The sequence below is a fragment of the Geotrypetes seraphini genome, chromosome 7 (assembly GCF_902459505.1).
Source record: "Geotrypetes seraphini chromosome 7, aGeoSer1.1, whole genome shotgun sequence".
In the NCBI taxonomy this organism is placed as follows: domain Eukaryota; kingdom Metazoa; phylum Chordata; class Amphibia; order Gymnophiona; family Dermophiidae; genus Geotrypetes; species Geotrypetes seraphini.
The window spans coordinates 128,743,336-128,755,924 of NC_047090.1; the positions used below are offsets into that span (position 1 = coordinate 128,743,336).

The window sequence follows — 12,589 nt, forward strand, 5'->3', positions numbered from 1 at the left end:
CTCTAACTTTGAGTGTCCCCTAGTCCTTGTAAATCTTGATTCAGTAAAAAATAGATCCACTAGTACCCATTCTACACCACTCAGGATTTTGTAGACTTCAATCATATCTCCCATCAGCTGTCTCTTTTCCAAGCTGAAGGGCCCTGTCATCTTTAGTCTTTTCTCTTATGAGAGAAGTTCCATCCCCTTTATCATCTTGGTTGCCCTTCTTTGAACCTTTTCTAGTGCTGCTAAATCTTTTTTGAGATAAGGACAACAGAACTGAACACAATACTCAAGGTGAGGTTGTGTACCATTGAGCGATACAGAGGCATTATAACATTTAGGGCCTTAACGCGCGGAATAGCGTGCATTAGCCGCTACCGCCTCTTGAGCAGTCGGTAGTTTATCGGGTAGCGCGCACTATAGCACGCGCTAATCTGGTGCGTGCGCTTAAAACGCTAGCACACTTTTGTAAAAGGAGCCCTTAGTTTTCTTTACCATCCCTTTTATAATAATTCCTAGCATCTTGTTTGCTCTTTTGGCCACCGCTGCTCATTGGGCAGAAGGTTTCAGTGAATTGACTACGACAGGGGTCTCAAAGTCCCTCCTTGAGGGCCGCAATCCAGTCGGGTTTTCAGGATTTCCCCAATGAATATGCATGAGATCTATGTGCATGCACTGCTTTCAATGCATATTCATTAGGGAAATCCTGAAAACCCGACTGGATTGCGGCTCTTAAGGAGGGACTTTGAGATCCATGGACTACGATGACACCCAGATCTTTTTCTTGAGCACTGACCCCCCAAGGTGGACCCTAGCATCCGGTAACTATGATTTGGATTATTTTTCCCAATGTGCATCACTTTCCATTTGTCCATATTAAATTTCATCTGCCATTTGGATGCCCAGTCTTCCAATTTCCTAAAATCTTCCTGCAGTTTTTCACAGTCCACATTCATTTTAACAACTTTGAACAGTTTTGTGTCATCTGCAAATTTAATCACCTCACTCATACTTCCAATTTTCAGATCATATTTAAATAAGTTAAATAGAACCGTCCCAGTACACCACTATTTACCCTCCTCCATTGAGAAAAATGGCCATTTAACCCTACCCTTTGTTTTCTGTCCAATTAACCAACTCTTAATCCACAATTGAACTTTGCCTCCTTTCCCATGACTCTTTAATTTTCTCAGGAGCCTCTCATGAGGAACTTTGTCAAAAGCTTTCTGGAAATCTAGATATAGTACATCAACCGGCTCGTCTTTATCCACAAATTCTGAGGCTTTTTCCTCCTCATTCAGATATTTGTGGTGAAACTAAATATAAGTATCTGTTTTCTTTTTTTCTTTTGATATGGTAGAAGTGTAAGTTGTACTGTAAAAATATTTTACATTTTTAAGTATTCTCAGATTAGCAGTTCTGCAGCCTAAATTTCTCTATATCCTTCTAATCCCTATACAGCACTTGACTAGTGCTAAAAGAATAATGTATTTTTTCTTACTGGTTTTAGGTTTTACAGGATCCACATCAAGTTTACAGCAAGTTAACCTGGACTCTATTTCAGCATGTACTCTATCTGATGAATCTGTGGTGATTGTTGGAAAAGGTAGTTAATTTCCCAGTTACTTATGTTCTTTCAGTTTTCCTGTTTGTTCTATTTTTCTTTCTTTTTTTCTTTTCTTTTTAATTTATGCTTAGTATTTATATACCACTTATAGCCTAAGTGGTTTACATCCAGGTACTCATCCATTTTCCAGATCTGTTCCGGTGGGCTCAAATCAACTGTTAGAATTGAATCTCTAAGAACAGAGCAAAAAAAAAAAAAAAAAGGCAAATAATAGATTCACGAATTTGAAGAATGGGAAGGATTTGTGTAAAAAGAAAAGGTTTTTAACTTGTTTGTGAAGATAAAAGAAGCAGCTCTGAAACTGATTAGCATTTGGAAAATGCCATATTTTGTAATCTCATTTTCTTGGTAGCTGCTGCTCTTATCGCATTTATATTGTCCAAGTTAATAAATTCTGGATAAATTAAGTTTTTATAATCCTCTTGAATCTCAAGGAAGCCTCAGCCCCACCACTCCTCCGCTGTATTATCTTATAACTGCGGGAAGCATTACATGGTGCCTCATCATTGGCCGTCCATGTTATTAAGTTCAAAGTGTTTTTTACGTGGTTTTAATGTTGTTCAATAAATAAGGAATAAATATCCAATATATAAATGCATAAATGTAAAATGCTTAGTACTTAGCTTAGCTTAGCTTAGCTTCATGTTCAGCCAAACCTGGGAGTCTGACCTGACATGTTTCGCTCCAAGAGAGCTGTATCAAGGGTCTCCCAAGGTTGCCACTATCATCCGACTCAATTTCCAATGTATGAGAGGATTATAAAAACTTAATTTATCCAGAATTTATATCCAGAATTTATTAACTTGCACAACATAAAAACTATTGGCTGGATAAAGAAAGCATTTAACATATACTGCCATCGTGGGTTATGCTTATCTCATTTATAAGCATGCTGATGTAAAAATGACCTATAAAAATGGGTCGTCATGCTTGTCTGAATCAAGTTTTCACAAAATTACATTACATTACATTAGAGATTTCTAGTCCGCCAATGCCTTGCGGTTCAAGGCGGATTACAAAAGAATTACAAAAACAGTATTACATGAAGAAGATATCTGGTAATTTTTAGAGGAGATAAGGAGTAGATGAGGTTGTTTTGGGGAATCAGGAAGGTACTGGTGAGTGGTTTTGGGAATTGGGAAGGAGCTAGTGGTATTAAGTCGTTTGCAGGAATTTCTTGAAGAGTAGAGTCTTTATTTCTTTTCTGAATTTTTTGTAGTCTGGGGTCATAATTAGTAGATTGAAGATTTGGTTGTCGAGTTTTGCTGCTTGTGTGGCTAGGGGGCCATCATAGTTTTGTTCCGTTTGACTTATTTGATTGGAGGGTACGTGAATGGAGTGTGGGTTTTCCTATGTGTAGTTGATGTAGTTTAGATGAGACGGTTGTTAGGTAGGTTGGACTGTCGTCCTTTATGGTTTTAAATAGTAGACAGTAGAATTTTAATAGTATTCTTGCCGGAATTGGAAGCCAGTGTGAGTTGAGGTATGCCTCTGATGTGGTCATGTTTCCTCAATTAATAGATAAGTCTCAGTGCTGTGTTTTTCATTGTTTGTAGTTGTTTTATCATTGTTGCTGGGCAGGGAAGGTAGAGAATGTTGCAATAGTCTAAAAGACCTAGGACTAGGGATTGTGCTAAAAGCTGGAATTGTGTTTTATTGAAGAATTTTCGAACTTGTCTTAAATTTCTCATAACTGTGAATGATTTCTGAATTGTTTTATTGATTTGTGGTTGCATAGTGCAACATCTATCTATCGTCATTCTTAGTAGTTTTAGGTGGGTTGAATGGGGTAATTGATTGAGTTAATTTCTATATTGGTTATGGTTGGGACTTTGTTATTTTCAAGGAGGATGAATTTTGTTTTATCTGAGTTCAGCAAATGGACAACAGCCATTTTGCTTTTCTTACACATTAATTGCACCATAGAGTTGATGATTTTTGTACTTTTTGTGTCTTTATGTAATTTACTTTTTAGAACAGGAAAGTATAAGTTAATCAGGTGCTATCATTGGGAGCAATTCTAATTAAGTGTCCAAATGTCACATACTGAAAACCTATTCTGTAACTGAATCTGAGCACCCATTTTCTATTATAGAATACTAGTGTAATCCAGCATTAACATTAATTGTAGGTACCCATGGTAATACCAGCCATAAATCTTGTGGTACATTAGTTCCAGGCACATCTGGAGGCTTAGGGCTTGCCCAATCTGTCTTCAACTTTCTAATATAAAAGAGGAACTTAACAAACTTATGCAGGAATTATGTGCAATTAAAGCTGCTTCCAGCATTACACAGCATAATACCAATAGAACCACTTCAAAGAATAAAATAACCCAGTCACAGTAGACTCAGGCAGATTATGACGTGGTACAGAAGATCTGCCCTCTTGTTGTTTCTACATAATTATTTTGCTGCTCAAGAAAAAAGAATTATCCCAGGACAAGCAGGCAGATGACGTCATCCACGGAGCCCCGGAATGGGCAGCTTGAAAAGTGTATTACCATTTTAAGTTTTTGGAAATTTTGCGACTGCCTGCACTGTGCATGCGCGAGTGCCTTTGCGCCCGAAGTAGGCTCACAGTTCCTCAGTTCTTCATTTTCCGTAGAGAAAAGAAGTAATTTCTGACTGAATTCTGCTCAGTTTCCTTTGCCTTCTTGCTTTGCGTCTCTTTTTTTTTTTTTCTCTCTCTCTCTCTCTACTTTTAGTATATCAATTTTTTCTTTCTTCGGAAAAAAGAAATTGAAAGAGTTTAACTTTTTTTTTTTTTTTCTCGTCAACTTTGGCCTTCAGGGGTTTTTTCCTTGAGTAAAATTGAGTTTAATTTTGCTAAAGTTATATTCCCATCCATGTTGAAACCGTTAACAGGCTTTAAAAAGTGCTGTAGGTATCAGAGGCCTATTTCCCTCACCGACCCTCATAGTTGGTGTCTGCAGTGTCTAGGCCCTGAACACCAGGTGGAGACTTAAATCCGGTGTTCCACCCTATAGAAGCGCTCTAGCAAAGCCCGCCGGCGTCAGCAGCAGAAGTTGTTTGGTGCAGCCATGGACATCAAAAAGACCTCGCAACCATCGACATCGAAGACTCCTACATTAGTATTGGGAGATCATGCACCATCAGGAAAGCCAGCTAAGAAGCCACCAGCTTCCCAAACAGAGGCAATTTTCTGCCAAACCTTTAGTCTCCTGTCCACCTCAGCAGAAGAAGCAACAGCAGCCTCAAAAATATCAACCAGCAGTTCCTCAAAAACTTGCTCAGTCTTTTTGACTTGCTCATGGAGAGCATAGCCGCTGTTTTGCTCTCTCAGCCTCTTCCTCAGCCAATCAGAGGTCGACTCCAACTATATCATCTATGCTGGACTCTGATAACAATCGACCTGTGGGTTCTCAGTCATTCGAGAAGGTTATTCTACATTTCATCACTAACCTCCAAATCATGCTCCAAGAAAGTCTTCTTTAAACTCTCAGCAGACATCCCTTCTTCAGGAGATAGAATCACTGACAAACTCAGTAGATTTCTCCGACCACACAAGTGGATGCTCAACTCAATGGTCTTGCATCAGATATTCTCTCTTAGGGAGATTCCTCAGATAGATCTGTTTGTGTCCCCACCACAATCACAAGCTGCCTCAATTCTGTTCCAGACAGTACTCTCCGAAATGACTAGAGGTATGGATGCTTTTCTCCTGGATTGAACTAACAAATTCCTCTCTGCATTTCCACAAATTCCTCTCATTCTTAAGACGCTAGTCAAACTCAAATGAGAATCAGCCCAGACAACTGTGGTTCTCCCATCTACTCACTCATTGTAAAAGAACCAATACCCCTGCAGAGCTTTCCATCTCTTCTCACACAGTCAAGCATATCTTTTACATCCCAATCTACAGTCTCTGCACCTGGCAGCTTGATACCTCTTGGGATGGCCTCAGCTGACACTGATCTTTCTGATCCTGTCCGGGTCATTTTGGATGCATCCAGAAGATCACCTACAGAGCAATGCTACCAACAGAAGTTACATGGTGTACTCTTCATCATAATGATGCTTCACCCTCTTCTATATCTTCAGCATTGGATTATCTTCTATATTTATCCATCTTGGGTCTTAAAATCACTTCAGTTAGTTCATCTTAGTGCTATCAATGCTTTTCATGGACCAGTCAACGGTAAAATTTTGATTGCTCATCCTTTTTCCAGATTTATGAAAGGACTTTTCAATATCAAACCACCTCTCAAACCATCTCCAGTAGTTTGGGACCTTCATGCTGTTCTCTCTAGACTGATGAAAGTCTCCTTTTGAACCAATGTCTTCGGTTCATCTTAAATATCTCACTTGGAAAGTGATATTTCTAATCTCCATTCCTTCTGCTCCTCAAGTGTTCCACCATGATAAAGTAGTGCTTCGCATCCATCCAAAATTCCTCCCAAAAGTAGTCACGGAATTTCATTTGAATCAATCCATTGTACTTCCAGTGTTTTTTTCCCAAGCCTCATTCTCACCCTGGAGAAACAGCTTATTACTTACAGTGGACTAAGCCACATAGAACATCTCCTCAACTGTTCATCTGCTTTGATCCTAACAGGTTGGGCTGGCTTGTATCCAAGAGAACTATCTCCACATGGTTGGCAGCATGAATTACCTTCTGTTATGCTCAAAACAAATAAGTGGGGAAACCCACAAAGAGCTTGGTACTCTATCTCAGAGTGATTAAATGAAATATATCAAGAAAGCAAAAAATCACTCCTTTAGGATATCACACTCTTTTTATGTATATTTAATATTCATTTCTTAACATAGAAAAATATGCTCAGAGACACGGAGGCAAAGACAAGGGGTTAAAGCCCAAGAATGTTGCCTCACCACCCAATCATTGCATATATTTCAATGCTTTTTGTTATACTCAGGCTGGGCTGCAGCTCGGGGGTCATGTGACAGCACACAAAGTCCGAGCTATGGCAGCTTCAGTTGCTTTCTTACGTTATACTCCTACTGAAATCTATAAAGCTGCTATTTGGTCCTCAGTTCATACATTCATATCTCACTGTCTAGAATCTTATTCTGGACGGGATGGTCACTTCGGCCAAGCAATAATACAAAAAGCAATGTTACTTACCGTAACAGTTGTTATCCAGGGACAGCAGGCAGCTATTCTCACTAGTGGGTGATGTCATCCGACAGAGCCCCGATACGGACATCTTGAAAGCATGTCTTGCTTGAAGAAACTTAGAAGTTTCGAGATGCCCGCACCGCGCATGCGCCAGTGCCTTCCCGCCCGATGTACCGGGCGTGTCTCCTCAGTTCAGGTAGCTAGCCTGAGAAGCCAACCCAGGGGAGGTGGGTGGGACGTGAGAATAGCTGCCTGCTGTCCCTGGATAACAACTGTTACGGTAAGTAACATTGCTTTATCCCAGGACAAGCAGGCAGGTATTCTCACTAGTGGGTGACCTCCAAGCTAACCCCAATGGGATGGTGGGAGAGTTGGCAACTTAAGAGAACAAATTTTGTAATACAGTTTGGCCAAACTGTCCATCCCGTCTGGAGAAAGTATCCAGACAATAATGAGAGGTGAAGGTATGAACCGAGGACCAAGTGGCAGCCTTACAAATCTCCTCAATCGGTGTCGATCTGAGGAAGGCTACAGAGGCTGCCATTGCTCTGACCTTGTGGGCTGTGACCTTACAGGGAAGGGATAAACCAGCCTGGGCATAGCAGGAAGAGATACAAGCCGCCATCCAGTTAGAAATGGTGCGCTTCGATACAGGTCGTCCCAACTTGTTTGGATCAAAGGAGACGAAAAGTTGAGGTGCAGTTCTGTGTGGCTTTGTGCGATCCAAGTAGAAAGCCAGAGCACGTTTACAGTCCAGAGTGTGCAAAGCAGATTCCCCAGGATGAGAATGAGGCTTTGGAAAAAACACTGGAAGCACGATGGATTGATTGATGTGAAATTCAGAGACCACTTTAGGTAAGAATTTTGGATGAGTACGGAGAACCACCTTGTCATGATGGAATACAGTGAAGGGTGGATCTGCCACTAGGGCCTGGAGCTCACTGACTCGGCGAGCTGACGTGAGGGCCACCAGGAAAACCACCTTCCAGGTGAGATACTTAAGAGGAGCCGTTTTGAGAGGTTCAAACGGAGGCTTCATAAGATGAGACAGGACCACATTGAGATCCCAAACCACAGGAGGAGGTTTGATAGGAGGATTGACATGAAAAAGTCCTTTCATAAATTTGGAAACCACAGGATGAGCAGACAAAGGTTTCCCCTGTAGAGGCTGATGGAAAGCCGCAATAGCACTCAGGTGGACTCGAATAGAGGTAGACTTGAGACCAGACTGGGACAGGTGTAGAAGATAGTCCAATACAGACGATAGAGAAGCTTTCTGAGGTTCTGTAGCATTGGAAATACACCAGGTCGAGAATCTCGTCCATTTTTGGGAATAGCATTGTCGAGTAGCAGGCTTCCTGGAAGCCTCCAAGACCTCCCTCACAGCTTGAGAAAACTGGTGAGGGGTTATGTTGAAAGGAACCAAGCTGTCAGGTGGAGAGACTGCAGGTTGGGATGAAGCAGTGAACCTTGATGTTGAGTAAGCAGTGAAGGAAACACTGGAAGAAGTATTGGCTCCCTGCTGCTGAGTTGAAGTAGAAGGGAGAACCAAGGTTGTCTGGGCCACCGAGGAGCAATCAGGATCATGGTGGCATGGTCTGATCTTAACTTGACCAGAGTCTTCTGAATGAGAGGAAAGGGAGGAAACGCATAAAGGAAGCGATTCCCCCACTCCAGTAGAAAGGCATCTGCCTCGAGGCGGAGAGGAGTGTAGATCCTGGAGCAAAACTGAGGCAGTTTGAAGTTGTGGGGCGCTGCAAAGAGGTCTATCTGAGGCGTTCCCCACTGAGCGAAGATCTGATGAAGGGGTTGGGAATGGAGCGTCCATTCGTGAGGTTGGAGAAGACGACTCAATTTGTCTGCCAAGACGTTGTCCTTCCCCTGAATGTAGACAGCTCTGAGGAAGGTGTTGTGGCGAACCGCCCAATCCCAGACTCGAAGAGCTTCCTGACAAAGAGGGGCCGAGCCCGTGCCCCCTTGTTTGTTGACATAATACATGGCGACCTGATTGTCTGTGCGAATAAGGACCACCATGTCGTGAAGCAGATGCTGAAAAGCTCGGAGAGCATTGAAAATGGCCCTGAGCTCCAGAAGATTGATTTGATGGAGTCGTTCCGTAGTGGTCCAGAACCCCTGAGTTCGTAGACCATCCAGATGGGCCCCCCAGGCATAGTTCGATGAATCGGTCGTGAGAACTTTCTGATGGGGAAGAGAGTGAAACAGCAAACCTCTGGATAGATTCGAAGAGGTCATCCACCAGAGAAGAGACTGCCGTAGAGCAGGAGTGACGACAATGTGACGGGACAACGGGTCGGACACCTGAGTCCACTGAGATGCCAGGGTCCATTGAGGAATTCTGAGATGTAGTCTGGCAAAAGGCGTCACATGAACTGTAGATGCCATGTGGCCCAAGAGGACCATCATGTGTCTCGCCGAAATGGACGGGCGAGAAGACACCGACTTGCAGAGTAGAAGGAGAGCATCCATGCGTTGAGGAGGAAGGAATGCTCGAAGTTGAATGGTATCCAGAACAGCCCCGATAAAGGGGAGAGACTGAGTGGGCTGAAGATGTGATTTGGGGAAGTTGATCTCGAAGCCCAGACTCTGCAGAAAAGAAATTGTAGTCAAGGTCGCCGAAATGACCTCTGGAGCCGACGGTGCCTTGATGAGCCAGTCGTCGAGGTATGGAAATACCTGGAGACCCATGTTCCGGAGTGCAGCGGCCACCACCACCAGACACTTCGTGAAGACTCTGGGAGACGAGGAAAGGCCGAATGGAAGCACTCGATACTGCAGATGTAGATGTCCCACCCGAAATCTGAGAAACTTGCGGGAGGCCGGATGTATCGGGATGTGAGTGTAGGCCTCCTTGAGATCCAGAGAGCATAACTAATCGTTCTGCTCGAGGAGGGGATAGAGAGAGGCAAGGGTCAGCATACGGAACCGCTCCTTGACCAAAAACTTGTTGAGGACTCGAAGGTCCAAAATGGGACGCAGATCGCCCGTCTTCTTCGGAACCAAGAAATACCGGGAGTAGAACCCCCGGTTTTGTTGATCGACTGGCACCGGCTCGACGGCACGAAGCCGAAGTAGAGCCTGCGCCTCCTGTATAAGAAGAGCGGTCTGCATCGAGTTGGAAGGATACTCTCTTGGCGGATGGTCCGGGGGGACCCGTTGGAAATGAAGAGAGTATCCCTCTCTTACGATGGTAAGGACCCAAAGGTCCGAGGTGATCGACTCCCATTGATGATAAAAATGGTGGAGTCGACCCCCGATGGGAAAAACAAGGGGAGACAGAACGTCGGTTATGCTCCCTGGAAGAGAGTCAAAAGGGCTGAGTGGCCTTGGGTGCAGCCGGCATCTGAGGCTTCTGCTGAGACTTCTGTGGAGGCTGCCTCTTCGCAGGCTGTCTCGCTAGGGGAGCCTGCCTAGGTTGATAACGCCTCTGGTAGATTTGAGGCGGTCTAGATGGACGAGACTGTTGAGGCTTAGGCTTAGGACGCAGAATGGATTGAAAAGACTTCTCGTGGTCCGAAAGCTTTTTAGTGACAGTCTCGATAGACTCATCGAACAGATCCGCTCCCGCACAAGGCACATTAGCCAATCTGTCTTGGAGGTTCGGATCCATATCAATAGTGCGAAGCCAGGCCAGGCGACGCATGGCGACTGAGCAGGCCGCAGCACGTGCCGAGAGCTCGAAGGCATCGTAGGAGGATTGCATCAGCTGCAGCCGCAACTGGGACAGGGTTGCCACCACCTCCTCAAACTGGAAACGAGCTTCAGCATCGATGAAAGGGACGAACTTGCGGAGGACCGGCAAGAAAAAATCCAAATAGGAAGAGAAGAAAAAATTGTAATTGAGCACTCGAGTCGCCATCATCGAATTTTGGTAAACTCGTCTACCAAACTTGTCCATCGTTCTCCCCTCCCTGCCCGGAGGCACAGAAGCGTAGACCTGGGAAGGGTGAGAACGCTTGAGAGAAGACTCGACCAGAAGAGACTGATGAGAAAGTTGAGCTCCCTCAAACCCCTTGTGGTGAACGATGCGGTATCGAGCATCCAGCTTACTGGGAACCGCAGGGATAGAATACGGTGTCTCAAAACAGCGCATGAAAGTCTGGTCCAGCAATTTATGCAAAGGAAGCCAAAGAGTCTCCGCCGGAGGGTGAGGCAAATGCATCGTATCCAAATACTCCTTAGAATATTTAGATCCAGTATCCAAAGTCACATCTAAGTCATCCGCCATCTGTCGGAGAAAAGATGAGAAAGACAATTGGTCCGCCAAGGCCGGCCGCCGAGACGGACTAGACGAAGTGGAAGCCTCCGGGTCTAGGGAGAGCTGAGACCGGCATGGAGAATAAGAGGTAGATGGTTCCTCATACTCTGGTCCCTCCGGTTGGGAAACATCGGACGATGAGTATCCCAAACGTTGCATCTTTTTCTGTGGGGACACTTCCGAATGACGTGAGGAGTGTCGAGAAGAGTGACGAGAACGATGCCCCTCCCGGTGCCGGGATGGGGAGCGAGAACTTCTGTGCATCGCACGATCCCCTGAAGCCTCTAAGGAATGGATGGGGCTCGAAGCGGTGGATCGCAGAGGTGGCAAGGACGCGGACTCACGCAGCGCCACCCAAGTCTGGTATGGAGTGCGGAAGAACTCTTCCTGCGATGCAGTATGCCCAGGACTCCGAATATCAGGGACCGTCCCAGCGCCCTGTTGTCGTGGAGGAGTAATGGGCTCTAAAGGTTGCATATCAGGAAGGGAAGCCCTCCTGGAGGCATCCGCCGCCCTCCGCCGATCCCCCTCGTCGAGCAGTGAGATCGAACGGCGAGGGGGAGGGGGCGGACCGCCCTCAGGGACCGGTGCTCGGACTTCACCCTGAATGTTGGCGATAAGCCGGGGTCTCATAGTTTGCATAAGCTCGACAAACTGAGCTTCCAGCAGGGATCGAAGCGAAGCCGATATGGAGGGATCCGCACCGAAAGGGGGTCCTCCTGCACGGTCTTCGCGCTCCTTCGCGGCCAAGTGCTTCTGCTTAGTAGCTTTGGGCACCTTGATGACCACGGGAGGGACAGTGGAAGGCGGTACCTGAACCGAAGAGACAGGGGCAGGCGCCGCAGCGGAACTGGAAGCCGCAGCCGGTGTAAACGATGCTGGCTTCACGATGCTGGATGCGGAAGTCGTCGATGCAGGTTTCGAGCGGACCGGCGAAACCTCAGCAGATGTAGAAGCAGGCAGATCCTTGGCAGTCTCCATCTTGAACATCGACTCCCAAAGTAAGCAACGCCGCTTGAACGAGCGCGCAGTGAGCGTGGAACAAGGCCTGCACGATTTCGGAACGTGGTCCGGACCAAGACACTGGAGGCAGCGTCGATGCGGGTCCGTCAACGAAATCGCACGCTGGCACTTGCTGCACTTTTTAAAACCGGTGATTGGCCGTGACATAGGCCGGAAAATCGACGCTGCAATGTCGAAAGAGGTAGGCCGCAGCCACGAGGCCGGGCCGGCCGAACCGCCGGAAGAAATAATTTTGAACTTTTTTTTTTTTTTTTTTTTTAAAAAGGAAAGTAAAGTAAATTCAAAGAAATAAACCAAAACGCGGATTAAAGAAGGCAAAGAAAAACTGAAATTCAGTCAGCGCAGATTGAAGATAACTTCTCAGCTCCGCGGAAAGAAAAGAACTGAGGAAACACGCCCGGTACATCGGGCGGGAAGGCACTGGCGCATGCGCGGTGCGGGCATCTCGAAACTTCTAAGTTTCTTCAAGCAAGACATGCTTTCAAGATGTCCGTATCGGGGCTCTGTCGGATGACATCACCCACTAGTGAGAATACCTGCCTGCTTGTCCTGGGATAATTTATATTCTTAATGGC

At 45.4% G+C, this 12,589-nt stretch overlaps 1 protein-coding gene across 6 annotated transcripts in view; it reads left to right on the forward strand.

Annotated features, from left to right (window-relative positions):
* The window catches only part of TOGARAM1 (TOG array regulator of axonemal microtubules 1), a 182,843-nt gene that overhangs the window by 78,911 nt on the left and 91,343 nt on the right, over positions 1-12,589 (forward strand). For all 6 annotated transcript variants that reach the window (XM_033953373.1, XM_033953372.1, XM_033953371.1 and 3 more), the window contains one exon: positions 1,496-1,591. In XM_033953373.1, the coding sequence (XP_033809264.1) occupies positions 1,496-1,591 (96 nt within the window). The remainder of the gene's footprint in view (positions 1-1,495; positions 1,592-12,589) is intronic.